The following is a 13,695-nucleotide window of genomic DNA, read 5'->3' on the forward strand; positions in this document are numbered from 1 at the left end:
TATAATATAGAGAAAACACTTGTTTGGACTCTATTGACTAAGTTATTTTGTATATTCAGAACGTGGTTATATCTATTCTAGGATGGGGACAAGGACAAAAAGGCCAAGGAGATAAAAGTCAGAGTTTATAAAGTAAAAGGAGGGAAAGGAGAAGTTTCTGAAAGTAAAAAGATAGAGCATGAAGGTGGACATTGCCAATGGGGCACTTCGGAAATTTTTCACACTCTTTCTCAAGATAATAAATCTGCAACACCCGAATCACCTATCCCTGCAGATCTCAACACTGATTCTAACAACATGAAGGAAGATGCCCATGCTGGCGGGTGTATGACCATGCCACCCATCAATTCAAATAGCAGTAATCTGACTGCTGCAAATCCTAACTCACATTTCACTTACACAAATACAAGGTGGGTAGTAACTGTGGAAATAGTAGGGTATTAGTAAATGGTAAAAGTGATTTAGCCTTTTGTTTACCAGGCATATTGCAAAGAATGAATACTTTATAGCTTAGATGGCTTTCAAAGGTTGCTGCAGGTGAAAAAAATTCATTATCTTGTCACCAAACCAGTGAAGAGCCCTCCATTTAGCTAGATTTGTCTTCTGGCAGTTAAACATCAGGCCAGTTCTTGAAACCTTTCTGGTTTGGTAGGACGTGTTAGAATTTGCACTCTACTGGTATGAACTTTGAGACCTTGGTGATACCTTTATACATGATGAATCATCAGAGGAGAATTATATTGGAGAAAAGAATAAATGGTGTATATGACATGCTTTTAAAGATGAAATGCATAAATTTTAGAAATACCAGGTCCTGGTAAAACAAGGTATTCTTTATTTATAATCATGTATGGCCCTACTAGTCAAAGGAAAGCTGGAAATATTCTTGAATGGTCAAATAGTTTAGGAAAAGAATTATATTTTGGGTCAATTTTGTGTTTATCATTTGTTTTGCTGGTTCTTGGGCAGCTATAGAATCAAGTAAGCCTGAAGAGACCTAAGGAGGTCAGTGGATTGAAGATCAGAATAGCCGGATCAGTTAGATTAAGAACAGGTGCACAAGTTCTTTAAGTCCAAGAGGAGAAGCAGAATCAAAGGTAACCAGGATATTGAGAATCAAGAGAAGCAATAATAGTATAATTGGACAGGCTAAGTCCCAGTATCCAGGAAATGAACACAAGAAGGGAGAAGTCGTGAAGACTCAAGTTTGCAGGCTGGGTCTGAGTCAGAGGAGTATCAAGAACACAGGCTAAGAGTCTGGGGACAGAAGAACAGTCTTCTGGCACAGAAGAACTTAGTAACAAGGAATAAAAGCCAGGATAGGATAGGCTGAGCGAGACACCAGGAACCCAGGCACAAAGGTCATGGACCTCCATAGACAGGAGGAGATGAACAGCTCTAGCAGCCTAGTGGTGACCAGATGTTGTTGGTCTTCTGCTTTGGCTTTATGCTCTGCTTAGTGTGAGTGCTGGTGTGGAAGGAGGGCTCTATACGTGCTGGTTATCCTGGATTGCAGAAGAAGCAAAGGTTTCAGCCTCCCCAGAGAGTTTTAACAATTTTTATATTCGTTTCTCAGTAATAAGCCATCTGAAAAAGCTAAAAAGAGAAGGACTTCCTCACAGTCTCGTATACAATCTGTGTCTAACAAGCAAGAGGATGCAGGCCCTGTTCAAGTAAGTTCAAGGAGCTGATCATATAAATCTGGCCTTTTTCTACATTTATACTTCATTTCCATTGTTTGTTGCATTTGAGGCCCTACTCCAATTTATGAAATCCACTTTTGATTTTAAATTAAATTTTCTCCCTGAGATTTAAGTCCTCAACAGAGTCAACGTTTCTTGTCAGACTTAACTATTTAATGTTTGGCTTCAGGAAAGTCTTTACATCTCTAAAGATCATTAAACCTGATCCTCCTCTTCCTCCTTCTCCTCCTCCTCCTTTTTTTTTTTTGTGAACCAAGTGACTTGTAAATATATAGCACTTTCAGATCAGCTCTTTTTTGTTTTACATCACTAAAAGTATTACTAACAGGATTTCATATAATAGTTAATTACAAAAAAATTTTAATTAGAAAAAAATAACAAAATGCACAATCTCATTTTATAACACATAGGAAAATCTGCCTATTCAAAACTGAAGATTTGTACAATGATGAAATGTGAACAATAGAACTTAAAAATAGAAGTTTGTGACTTCTGAATAGTCATACATACATAATTTTTCATGCTTATTATGGTTCTTTCACATTAAAAAATATTCTTTTTTCATAATGCTTAGTATACTGAAACCTTAGTTTCTAAAATATTTATTGGAGTTAGAACTGCTTTACATTTCCCTGTATCCTTTTAAACTTTTTCTCTTATCCTTTTCCCCTTTATCCATTCCTGACTGCATCTTCTTCACACATAGTCATAAAAAATGATAATAAATAATAAAGGTCCTCTTTGGACTAATTTGAGAACAAAGAACCAACTGTTTTAGATGATTTTCATGCGGTCTCATATGGAGACAGAAGACTAACTTGGGGTCTCTTCTATTCTTGTCATTCTATGAATAGTTAGTTACACACATATTTTTGTCATTGTTGTTGTTTAGAATCAAACAGAAAAGGGCACACTTCATGAGCGAACAGCTCAAAATGACCAAATAGCAAATGGGAACAAAAGGAAACTGAATCTTTTAAGGAATGACAAGAAAGAGATACATTTCCCAGAGCTACCTTTCACAATACAATCAAAGGAGATGAAAGGAATGGAAGGTATAAATTTGTTGCTTAGGTTTGTACAGATTCAAATGGCATTATTTATAAGACTTTTTTTTTAAAGTAAAACCTTAATTTTGATGTGTTGTTTATGGGAAAAAATTATAAATTGCCAAGAGATTCAAACTGACATGAGTTTTTAATTGGTAGGATTTTGTTGTGTTTAAATGTGATTTAGTATATTTTCTCATTGAGCATATATTTAAAAGGGAGTTAGGAAAAGCTTTAAAAGATGGAATTCTTATTAAATCATTGCTTTTACTGCTGAGTATGGCACCGTAATTCACTGAGTTATTAAAATATTGGTCTAGGTCTAGGTTCTCACCTAGGTTTTTGTTTATCATATGACTTGGAACAAATGACCCTATTCAGATTCCCTCACATAGTAAATGGAATACAATATTTACTTTATACCTTCAAGAAGTGCTCTGAGAATTAATGACTTAAGGTCTCTAACAAACATTGAACTTCTGAATGAAATGTGCTGCCTTACATATAGTATTTATTTTATTTAGTTAAAAAACAGTGACATCTGGTGAAAAGTTACTGTAACAGCAGTAATGTTATGCTTGGATAGTACATAAGGAAACACATTCCTGAGCTGCTTATTTAAGAATTTGGCTCAGAACTTAAAAAGGAATATCTTATATTTGGTAGCATATTGGCTTTCTAGAAAAATAATTTATCTTTGGCATATTTATCATTAGGACTTACAATTAGGTTTTAATATCTTGGTAGTAAACCAAGAAACTGAAAGTAAAGGACATTTACATGCATTAGAATCTGCTAGCAAAGCCCATGAGAAGGAAAAAAAAACATTCAGACTAAGAATTTGAAATAGTAATGATTCTGTCTCTTTATAAAAGTTAAACAGGTAAAGGTGCTGAAGAGGGAACCAAAGAAAACTGATACATCTAAAATACCAACTTTACTTAATGTGGATCAAAATCAGGAAAAACCAGAGGTAAAGCTATTCTGTACATAGTTATTAGTAAGAAATTCTTGTTGAGCATCTTAATTCAGTGTATACATTTGGTCAGTCGAGCTAGAATGCTCAATTGTATATTTGAGTATTTTCAGTCTTGACTCAATGTCAGTTCAATCAGCCCAGCTAGAAAGTTGGATAAAAATGTCAAATCCTAAATTCTTTTAAAGCTGGAAACTGATCATCATCATCGTCTTGGCTTAATAATTCCTCCACTAAAACTTTACTCTGATGCCCCATTGTGATGTGGAGGTAACCCTGGGTTCTCAAAGGTTCTGCCAATGAAGCACAAACTCCGGTAGGTCGTGGAGTGCAAGGAAGACTTTGAGTATGGGTTGGTGACAGATTATATGTCATTGTCTGAAGATCAATCTAGCTAAGTGTCAGAGTGGCTCTTTACTAGAATGTTGGCTACCAAGTGATGAATTTGGGAAACTACAATAGCTCATAGAGACCATTTGATAAGGCATGGGAAGAATTGGTGGAAAAAGTACTCACACTGATAAAGTAGCATATCCTTTAAGTATTGAAGGATAATAAGTTATTGACACAGTTCCTACTGTTACGTAGTAATTTCCAGCCACAATTAAAACCAAAATGATTAGATTTATATGGATTTTGTGATATCCAGGGAAAATAGCATATTAAAAGTTGCAAACACACACATAGTCAGATAAGTGACATTAGGGGAAATGTGGAACAGTGTAAATTATGATTGGCCTCTCCCTGGGCACATTTGTTAAAGAGACAAAGTTTGTCATTGTAACTCTTTCACCTCCTCCTCCTGTTTATAATCAGACCCTAACCTCTTCCCCACCTTAATGCTTAATAAGTATTACATTCTCACAGAAGAATTTTTTCTTTCCCCATGAAATATTATCCTGCAAAAAGGTATTTGAATTTTATTTGATGATACATGAAGACTGAAAAGCCTTCTAAACCTTAAGGAATGAATCTTTCACGGTGGAAGATAATGGGAGAGATATTTTGAGGGCAGAGGGCTCTAGCTGGTAGCTCTCAAATCACATCAACTTCCTTGTATAGGCAGATGTCTCCATTTCTAATGTACCTACTTAAACAAGCAAAACTTGGACTTTCGGGGCAGCTAGGTGGCACAATGGGGCAGCTAGGTGGCGCAATGTATAGAGCACTGGCTTTGGAGTCAGGAGGACCTGAGTTCAAATGTGACCTCAGACACATAACACTAGCTGTGTGGCTCTGGGCAAGTCACTTAACCTCAATTGCCTCACCAAAAAACCAAAAACGAAACTTGGAGCTCTCCTTATAGAATCTTTTCTCCCTTCAAAGCTCCACAGGCATATCCTTGTATTGTTTGTGGATTTTTGATGAAGAGTGAACACATTTAACACAGTCATCCTACTTTTCCAGAGGCTAGACTGTTCCAGTTAGGTTCCAACTTAACTTCTAATGTAATACTGTTTCTCCAAACCTAATTGATTTTCTAGAATTAGATTGAACATTGTTTGTTATTTATCAAATATGAGAATCTATAGTTATTTGTTTTTTTAATTTAGGATTTTACAGGAAAGTTCCTTAGACTAATCACTTTGTGGAGCATTAGTATAGTGGGAAAAGTATTTCAGCAAATAATTCAGATAAATTAAATATAGTTTCTTTGTCTTTCCCATGGAAAACAGTCACATATGCTTTGTTGAGGGCCAGACCAGTATCCTAACACCTTAGTAGCCAAGAGAGGTCAAGTCCAGGATAAATCTATACATTCTAGTCTATTTAGGGGAAATCTAATTGTTTTATTACAGTTTATGGTTGCTATGTGAACTCATCATCCTATGGAATGCCTCAACTTGTCCAGAGCTATTTTATGAAAGGAGCATATTTCCCATGATTTTTCAAGAAAAGATATCTTCCACATAGCTGTTATTGTTAGGCTCATATGTGAGGTGTTTTCTTCTAAGTTGTGCATCCAAGTTGTGTGTAGCTGGAGGTTGGTCAGAGAAAACCTTAATCAATTGAGTGCTCCCCATCTACTTAATGAGGTTATTGGGCATGGACATTTAGCAGAAAGGGGCACCTTTAGTGGAGATAGACATGCATTATGGCCTTTTGCTGAGGAGTGGGTGCTTTGCTGAGATGACTGAGAAATTCCTGTTTGGTCCTTATGATGATAGGGGTTGCATCAAAGATAATCAGCAGCTTCAAGTGAGGACGATCTGCCTACTCTGTGGTCTATAAGGAGAGCAAAGGGAAATGGTTACACCCACCTCTTTGGGGCTCTTCTTTTGGGGAACTTTTCCAGCACCCTCTCTCTTTTAAACTTCTGGGTAGGAGAGAAGGTATTTCTCTTCCCTCACTCAGGGACATTGGTGGCTTTCTTGTGAAGCATATGCCAATGGCAATTAGCTTAACTTGTTTAGGCAAGCATGAGCCAGGACCTGGGGTTCCTATTGCCTTCTTCAGTCTATTTCCTTCCCTGAAAATAGGTCAGCAGCCAGCAATCTTGAGAAGCAGATCTCTCTGCTGTTTTTGGTGATTTTGTGGATAAAGAGTTCCAGAATTCCAATTTCAAATATCAGCTAGAGTGAGAATGGCTTTTCAAAGGAGCCACGAAGGACCACAAAGATCATTCTGTAGCTTAAGGACTAAAGAAAGCCATGTTCTGGCTAGCCAGGAGATTTGGATTTTGTGAATTGCTCAGATGTTATAGGGAGGCTAATGTGAAATCTTTGTGCAGCCATCCCACAAAGGATCTTTACCTTTGGGTGGTAGTATAATGAGTGTAATAGACCCAAAAGAATTGGGTAAAACCTTTTTGTCTCGCTTTTCTTTTAGACCACAAATGGGTGACTCCTCTTATCTTTATTAGCCAATCATCTCTGGCACAACTTCTCAAGTCACAGGGATCAACCAAGAATCACAGTGTCATCCCAGTAAAGCATATGTCCCTCAGTAAGAGGCCAGAGCATTATGTCCAGGCCTATCAGAGGTATCTCTTTCTGACAGATTCATGCCCTGTAATCTCATCAAGTGGACTAGGGCGATTCAATTCAGCCCCTTTCTATACCCTTCCCCTAGGTAAATATTTGCCACTTTTTCATATTCCCAATTCTGAATAACACTCTGGGGAGACTGGGAGGCTCAGAGGTTGCTTTTTCAATGCCTTCTACTGAAGAGTCTCCGCAGATTTCAAATGGCGCGGTTGTTAAATTCCTCCTAAGTGCCAAGCAAAAATTCCTAGCAATGTCTATTCAGCACAATTCTTACTCCCCAAATTAAGTCTTTTGTGAGAGCCCAGACCTACCATAGCTGGAGGCCTGGAGATTACACTCATTCCCAAATATATAGTTATGCAAACCACATTTTTAAAAGCTCTCATAGGTTACCACCTATCTTACTGCTTAAAGAGTCTATTCCAACCCAGAACAATTGGGAATGAACAAAATTAAATAGTTAACCATAGCAAAAGCAACAAAACAAAAAGGAAAAGGAAAAATATAAACAAGCTGTCTCTTCAGTGGGGAAAAAATCTAGTCCTAAATCCTAAGTCCTAGTTCCAAGAGCCTGTGTAGTTCTTCCATTAGGGATTAGGAGCTTGGGGTTAACTATAAGTCACCCTTATCCTAAGGTGAGAAACCAAACTGTTCTGGGTAAAAATTCTTCCCATGGGGTTCTATAGTATAGAGGGTAACTAATAAATGTCTATAATGGATCTCTGTAATAACTAGGACAATCCAGATGAAGGTCCTGATGAACATTTCTCCAGTGACATTTTACAAATGCAGAGGACACCCAAAAATATCTCCCAACGATCCCAGCAAAAGCATAGGGCATTCCAAATGGAGGTACAAACTTAGTGCATCCTACTAAAAAGAGCCAACCCCAAAAGAAATCAAACTCAGAAAAGTCTCAAAGATATATGTAACTCTACAAAGGGATTAAGCACTTGGGAATTAATTGGAACTAAGCCTCCACAAATTTTGGGTTTTGTTTAAAGTGCTCAAAGAGCTCCAAAAAAGAAGGGCCCCAACGAGGTGAGTAGAGCCATTTTCCTTTGCTTTTCTTAGAGACTACAGAGCAGGTAGCCCTTCCTGATTCACAGATTTCAGTCATTTTTGATGCACCCCACACACACACACAGGGACCAATCAGGAAGTGTCCTGATGGCCAAGAGGCCTCCCTAGGGGAAGGGGCTCTAGGCTCATCTAGACCCAGATTCATACCAGAAGGGCCTGACCCCAAATGGGGCTAAGGTTTCTCTTTCATTCTGGATCTGCCCCCTACCCTAGGATAAAACTCTAAAACAAACTTAAGAATTCCTCATGTCTAAGGTTTCCCCAAAATGTGGCAACATTGTCCCTTTTAGAAAAAGCAGTCTTTATATATGTGTATGTGTGTATGTATGTGTGTATGTATATGTGTGTGTTTGTGGTAAAGAACAGAGTTTATTTCCTCTGCCCCAGCAAATGCTTAAGATACAAAAGACTCACAGGCATATAATAGCAAGTACAGAAAATATACAGCATCTCAAACAGCAAATTACAGTCCCCCAAAAGATAAAGGCCCTTTGTTGACTGGCTGCACAGATATTTCCCATTCGCCTCAGCCCTGAACTGTTTGAACAGTTTAGAAGGTCCAGACTTCCTGGCCAGCCCTAGCATTGACTTGTTTAGTCCTTCAGCCACAGGATGATCTAAGTGATGGCCCTGTTTTCTTCTGGGAAGCTATTCTCTCTCTAGTCAGCTGACACCTGAATCTGGAACCCTGGAGCTCTCAACCCATGAGGTTACCACAAAGATGAGAAGAATCTTTTTCTCAGGATTGCTGGTTGCTAGCCTGTGGTCAGGGAAGGAAACGGGCAGAAAGCATCGACGGACCCCAGGTCCTGGCTCAGGGCACCATGCCAAGCATAAGCTGATCATCCTTATCATATGCTTTTCTTTTTTTTTTTTATTCAGTTTTTTTTTCAGCGCCAAATCTCTCCCATCCACTACCTCTTTCCCTTCCTCCCCATCCGCTCTGCCTTGAGAAAACAAGAAAAACAATCCCCTTTTCTAGCCTTGTTGGAAGTCCTAGGGAGGAAAAGTGCTCAAAGAGGTCCAAAAAAGAAGGGCCCCAAAGAAGTAGACGGAGCCATTTTCCTTTGCTCTTCTTAGAGACCACAGAGCGGGTAGCCCTTCCTGATTCACAGATTTCAGTCATATTTGATGCACCCCCCCCCGGGACCAATCAGGAATGTCTGTGTTATCTCAGCAAAATGCACATCCTTCAGCAAGACCAGAGAGCAGGTCCAACTTTACTGGAAGGGCTCAGTTGATCAGAATTTCCCCTGTTCAGTCCCCTGCCACATGTGGAACAAGAGATGTTGTCGTTAGAAATCATTTTAGTTTTCTCCAGAAAAAGTCAAACTGGTTTTAAACAATGAACAGGTGTTTTTTATTACATAATATTTTGTGTGTGATAAGTTCAATTTTGCACATTTTTTGAATGGTGGATAAATTAAGGGACACAGGGTTGTATGAAATTAAGGTGCAACAAATTTAGTGGTGAGATGCATGTGTTTATAACACTTTGGACCAATAATGTTCCACAGAATTAAACTTCTATACCTTTCAAAAGAAGAGACGGGCATCTAGGTGGCACAGTGGATAGAGTACTACTCCTGAAGTCAGGATGACCTGTGTTCAAATGCAGCCTCAGACACTTACTAACTGTGTAATCCTAGGCAAGTCACTTAACCCTGATTGCCTCAAAAAAAAAAAAAGACAGTTAAAGTTTTCTATAATGAGTCTCAACAGGAATGAGACGGAAGGAGAATCCTTTTTACCTTCCGTGATTTGGAAACCCTGAAAGAATAATTATCTTTTTTTTTTTTAAAGTGACCTTGAAACAAGCTGTAGTTTTACTTCAGAGTCAGAAGTCACTGATGTTAAGTTGTAGTTTATTTGCACTGCACTTTGAAAAGCAGTTCTAAGTGACTGACTGCATTTGTACCAGCAGCAAGGCTATTTCCATTGGCTATTTCCAAAAGCTTTTAATAAATTAATGTTGAAATTAAGAAAATATAAGAAATTTGGAAACTTTTAGATCTGTAGTTTGTCATTTTAGAGAAGGGGGTATGACATGCTTTTTGGACCTTCCTTCCCTCTTCCCCTTCTCCCCCTAAGGAAGAATGATAATTTGTTCTATTCCTGGCTCGAATGTTGTCTTCCTTGGATCACCTAATCTTGTTCTCCATCTATAAAATGGAAATTATAACCTAATATTTGGCCCTAGAGATATGGGTATGTATGGAGGTGCATTAATTCTCTCAGGCTGCTAAATGAGTGCCATGGCCCTAGGACCTGAAAATCTTTATGTGCTTCCTTAGGCACCTAACTATGGAGTGACAGGGGAGAGGAAGTCTAGAACCCGTAGTTATCTTAAATTATGTTTGATAAGGGTAAAGACAACATTTTGTTCATCACTTTTAATTGTCTTGTTCAGTTTAATTCAACACACATTTATTAAGTACCTGCTATCCATACAGCACTGTATTAGGAGATAGGAAGATAAAGATTTAAAAAATTATATAGTCTCTGACCTCAAGGAACATAGAGTCTCTGTGCAATAACCCACAAATGCAAGGTAATTTTTAAAATTTCTCTTTGGCTGTCTTCAACTGGCCAAAGAATCAATATTCTCTGAATTAAGTGCCTGTTTATATTTACTTTTTAGAATACAGGAACTGCACAAACTAAAAGGAAGAAGAACCTGCCGATGTAGAGTAGAAAATGCAGCAGCTGAGATCTCAGGGAATTCCAGTATGGTTTAAAAGAATCCTTTTCTATAAACATTACACACACACAGACGCTGACTAGAGAATTCTACAGATATATCATAGTCCCTGTATCGTGATGTGTATATTCACCTAAATTTGTGTGAAAATTTACTGATCAATAAATTCATATTTTCCTAATTTGAACATTAATTTATTAAAAACTGCTTGACAGGTGCATCTTAATTTTAAAAAAAACCTGCAACTTACATTAAGTTACAGGATTTGATTTGATCATCTATCTTCTCAACTTTGTCTTATTGGTGGTCATGTTTAGCTTTGGTTCAAGCCTTTAGTAGTGAGGAAGAAAAAGTTCCTGAATTCCTGATAAGGTAAGATCATCATTTCTGGAAGCATCAAATACTGCTGAGCAAAACAATAGAATTGACAAGCATGTAATACAGTTTTTGTTTCTGCACATGAAGATACTAGAGCAGCACTTAAACACACTATAGATTTTAAGTGATAGAAATGTAGAACACAAATGAACACAGTTCTGGGGTCTCCTGGCCCCACCAGCATGCTAATCATTTAGTAGAATATAAATAATTTAACAATAATGCATCCAAGGTCTCAACAGCAAATAATTTCCATTCTTACCCCTGGTCCTTACTAGCTTGGTTTTTAATTTTAGGGAGGAGAAGCCCATTGTGAGGGGAAGAATTTGAAGAGGAACAGATTTTTCTCATAGTAGTGCCCTTGTATCCGAATAACCTTAAAAAGAAGGAGTTTGGGAATCTTAATATCAAAATCTATTCTCTTTTTACTTTATGTAGAGTAGAAATGTTATGTGAGCTGTGAAGACAGCCAGCCATCTGAATAATACCAGCCAACTCTTTCTGTTTTCTTAGCAAAATAGTCACTGTTTTCTACTTTCTCCAGAAGAGCTCTCTTGATGTGATGTTTTGAAATGGAATTATAATGTCACCTTCTATTTTCCTGCTTTTTTACTTATTGTGATTACTCGATAGGACACAATTCCTGTTATCCAATACATATAGTATTAATGATGATTTCTACCCTTTGATAATCACACAACCTTAGGAGTTAAATTCTATTTTAGGTTATCAGGCTTATTGAAGTACGTGTAAGCACTTAGTGAATATCTGACCCATTGTTCTAAAAAAAAAAATCCAAAACAACAACATGCATCACCATTATCATGGATTAAAATATATTCTGGTGTTCAATAATGAAAATGAATAAAATATCTGAAATGATATATACAAAATCTTAATGAAATTCCATTATTATCTTAAATACCTCCCAGTAATTCAAAGTGATGAATGATTTTCCCTTTGACTATATATAATTTTCACATTATGCAAAATTCCATCACTACTCCCTATAGTAACTCATATAAAATGTTATTAAAATTCAGAGGATCACCAAAAAAGCAAGACTACATAATTTCCTAAAGCATAATAAAATCATCTCTGATATTTTTTCAGAACTGTAATCTGATTCTTTAAGTAGATAATTGAGATTCAGGATGATTCTCTCAGTATGTAAAAATTTAAAGGTGGAGAGAACTGGGAAGAATCAGTGCTGATTGCACTAGATCACTGAGACACTTTGAAAGCAATGGCATGTATGAAAGTACTTTTCCCTGTTTCTCCTGATCCTGTTTTGTCACTGACTCATAGTCAAGGAGGAAGAGTACCATGTGTTTAATGAGTGGCAAGTAACTTGCCTTTTCAGAGATTTGAGAAAGGCCCAGTTTTAGACCCCCTTGTTTATTGTATACCCTTCTATGGCTGACATTGAGTATCTTCTCTATTTTGTGGTGTAGATCAACCTACATAAAAATGATGCATAACAAATAGTAATTAGTCTCTGGAATTTATTCATTAAGCAGTTCATAAGCAATGTATAAGCTTATAAAAAGAAATTGTCATGTGTTTCCTTGCCTTCTTGAAAATGTAAATGAAAGAATTTTGCATTCACAAAATAGTCTAAAAAAATCATATAGGAAAACAGTTTAATTCAGTGCTGCTTTATGATCTCTTCAACTAAAAGTTTTTGTTAGGATTAATAATAACTTAAATCATGTAAATCATATGCCTACTGTTAGCCTCAGCTGCCAGATAGACATTCTATCCTTGGAAAATTAAGGTTATTCAAAGGAAGTACGCAGTGGTATGAGTCTGCCACCCTAAATGCCCACATCTTTACCATGTGCAAAAACCATAGGATCAGGTATCTTTACTGGTTGTAGTAACTTCACTTCTCAATTATGTATGTGATAATTAAAGATGTGAGGATTCTTTTTCATTTAAAAAATGTTATGTTGCAATTTTAAATCCTAGGTACAAAGATCCTTGGCAATTTTTAAAGATGACTGGCCAGAGTGACTGCCAAAGAACTAAGACTTGCCTAAGTTATTGCCTGATTCAGCCTTTTACTGATTTTCTTCCCTTTTAGTTCAAGATCTAAGTCTAAGAAAAGCTTAGAACCCTGTATGGCCATGATTTCATTCTCTTATTGTATACATAGGATCTTGTCCTGAAATTGCTGTTGATCTAAAAGCCGTAATGTAAATGATGTGTCATTATACTTTGCCAATACATGATAAAACGTGACTTAAAATAGTAAAGACTATACTTGATAGGACTGAATGTAATTTGATTGAAAGGGACTTTTAAAAAGGTAATGGTAAGGTAAACTTATTTGGGTTGACTTTTAATATATTGATTTGCAATTGTAAATATGATAATTGTATTTAAAACTAATAGTTTCCCAAAGAAACTATTGTAGGTTTAGCCCTGGACACTTCATTTTGAACAAACCAAGTGATCGAAGTAATTAGCTACTTGTATCTACAATGAAAAAATGTCCACTGCAGGACAAATTTAAATGTCGCACAAGTGTAATGTGGCACTTATATAGATTAAGTCATCTCAGGTTGCTAAAAGAAGAAATAGTCATGGACACTATTAAGTTGTGTCTACTTAATTCTTTTAGGCCTTGTCCCAACCATGTACCAAGGGTTGGGACTTCAGGAAGTGCAAAACAATACATCAGGTTCCACAGCTTTGAAAGAAAGAGGGGCAGTTAGGTGGCGCAATGGATAGAGCACCGGCCCTGGAGTCAGGAGGGCCTGAGTTCAAAACCGCCTCAAGTCACCTAACCCCAATTGCCTCGCCAAAAAAAGAA

The 13,695-nt window shown here is 37.1% G+C and overlaps 1 protein-coding gene across 8 annotated transcripts in view; it reads left to right on the forward strand.

Moving 5' to 3' along the window:
• Positions 1-13,152, forward strand: part of CDKL3 (cyclin dependent kinase like 3) — a 68,366-nt gene extending 55,214 nt beyond the window's left edge. For 4 of the 8 annotated variants that reach the window (XM_078150360.1, XM_020991201.2, XM_020991206.2 and 1 more), the window contains 5 exons: positions 82-410; positions 1,577-1,673; positions 2,596-2,758; positions 3,628-3,725; positions 11,174-12,842. In XM_078150360.1, the coding sequence (XP_078006486.1) occupies positions 82-410; positions 1,577-1,673; positions 2,596-2,758; positions 3,628-3,725; positions 11,174-11,230 (744 nt within the window). In that variant the 3' untranslated portion in view covers positions 11,231-12,842. The other 4 variants (XM_078150362.1, XM_078150361.1, XM_078150363.1 and 1 more) reach the window with 4 other exon arrangements.
• The last annotated feature ends 543 nt before the right edge of the window (positions 13,153-13,695 follow it).

Source organism: Phascolarctos cinereus, unplaced genomic scaffold (assembly GCF_003287225.1).
Source record: "Phascolarctos cinereus isolate Bilbo 61053 unplaced genomic scaffold, phaCin_HiC Scaffold_2;HRSCAF=192, whole genome shotgun sequence".
Taxonomy (NCBI): Eukaryota; Metazoa; Chordata; class Mammalia; order Diprotodontia; family Phascolarctidae; genus Phascolarctos; species Phascolarctos cinereus.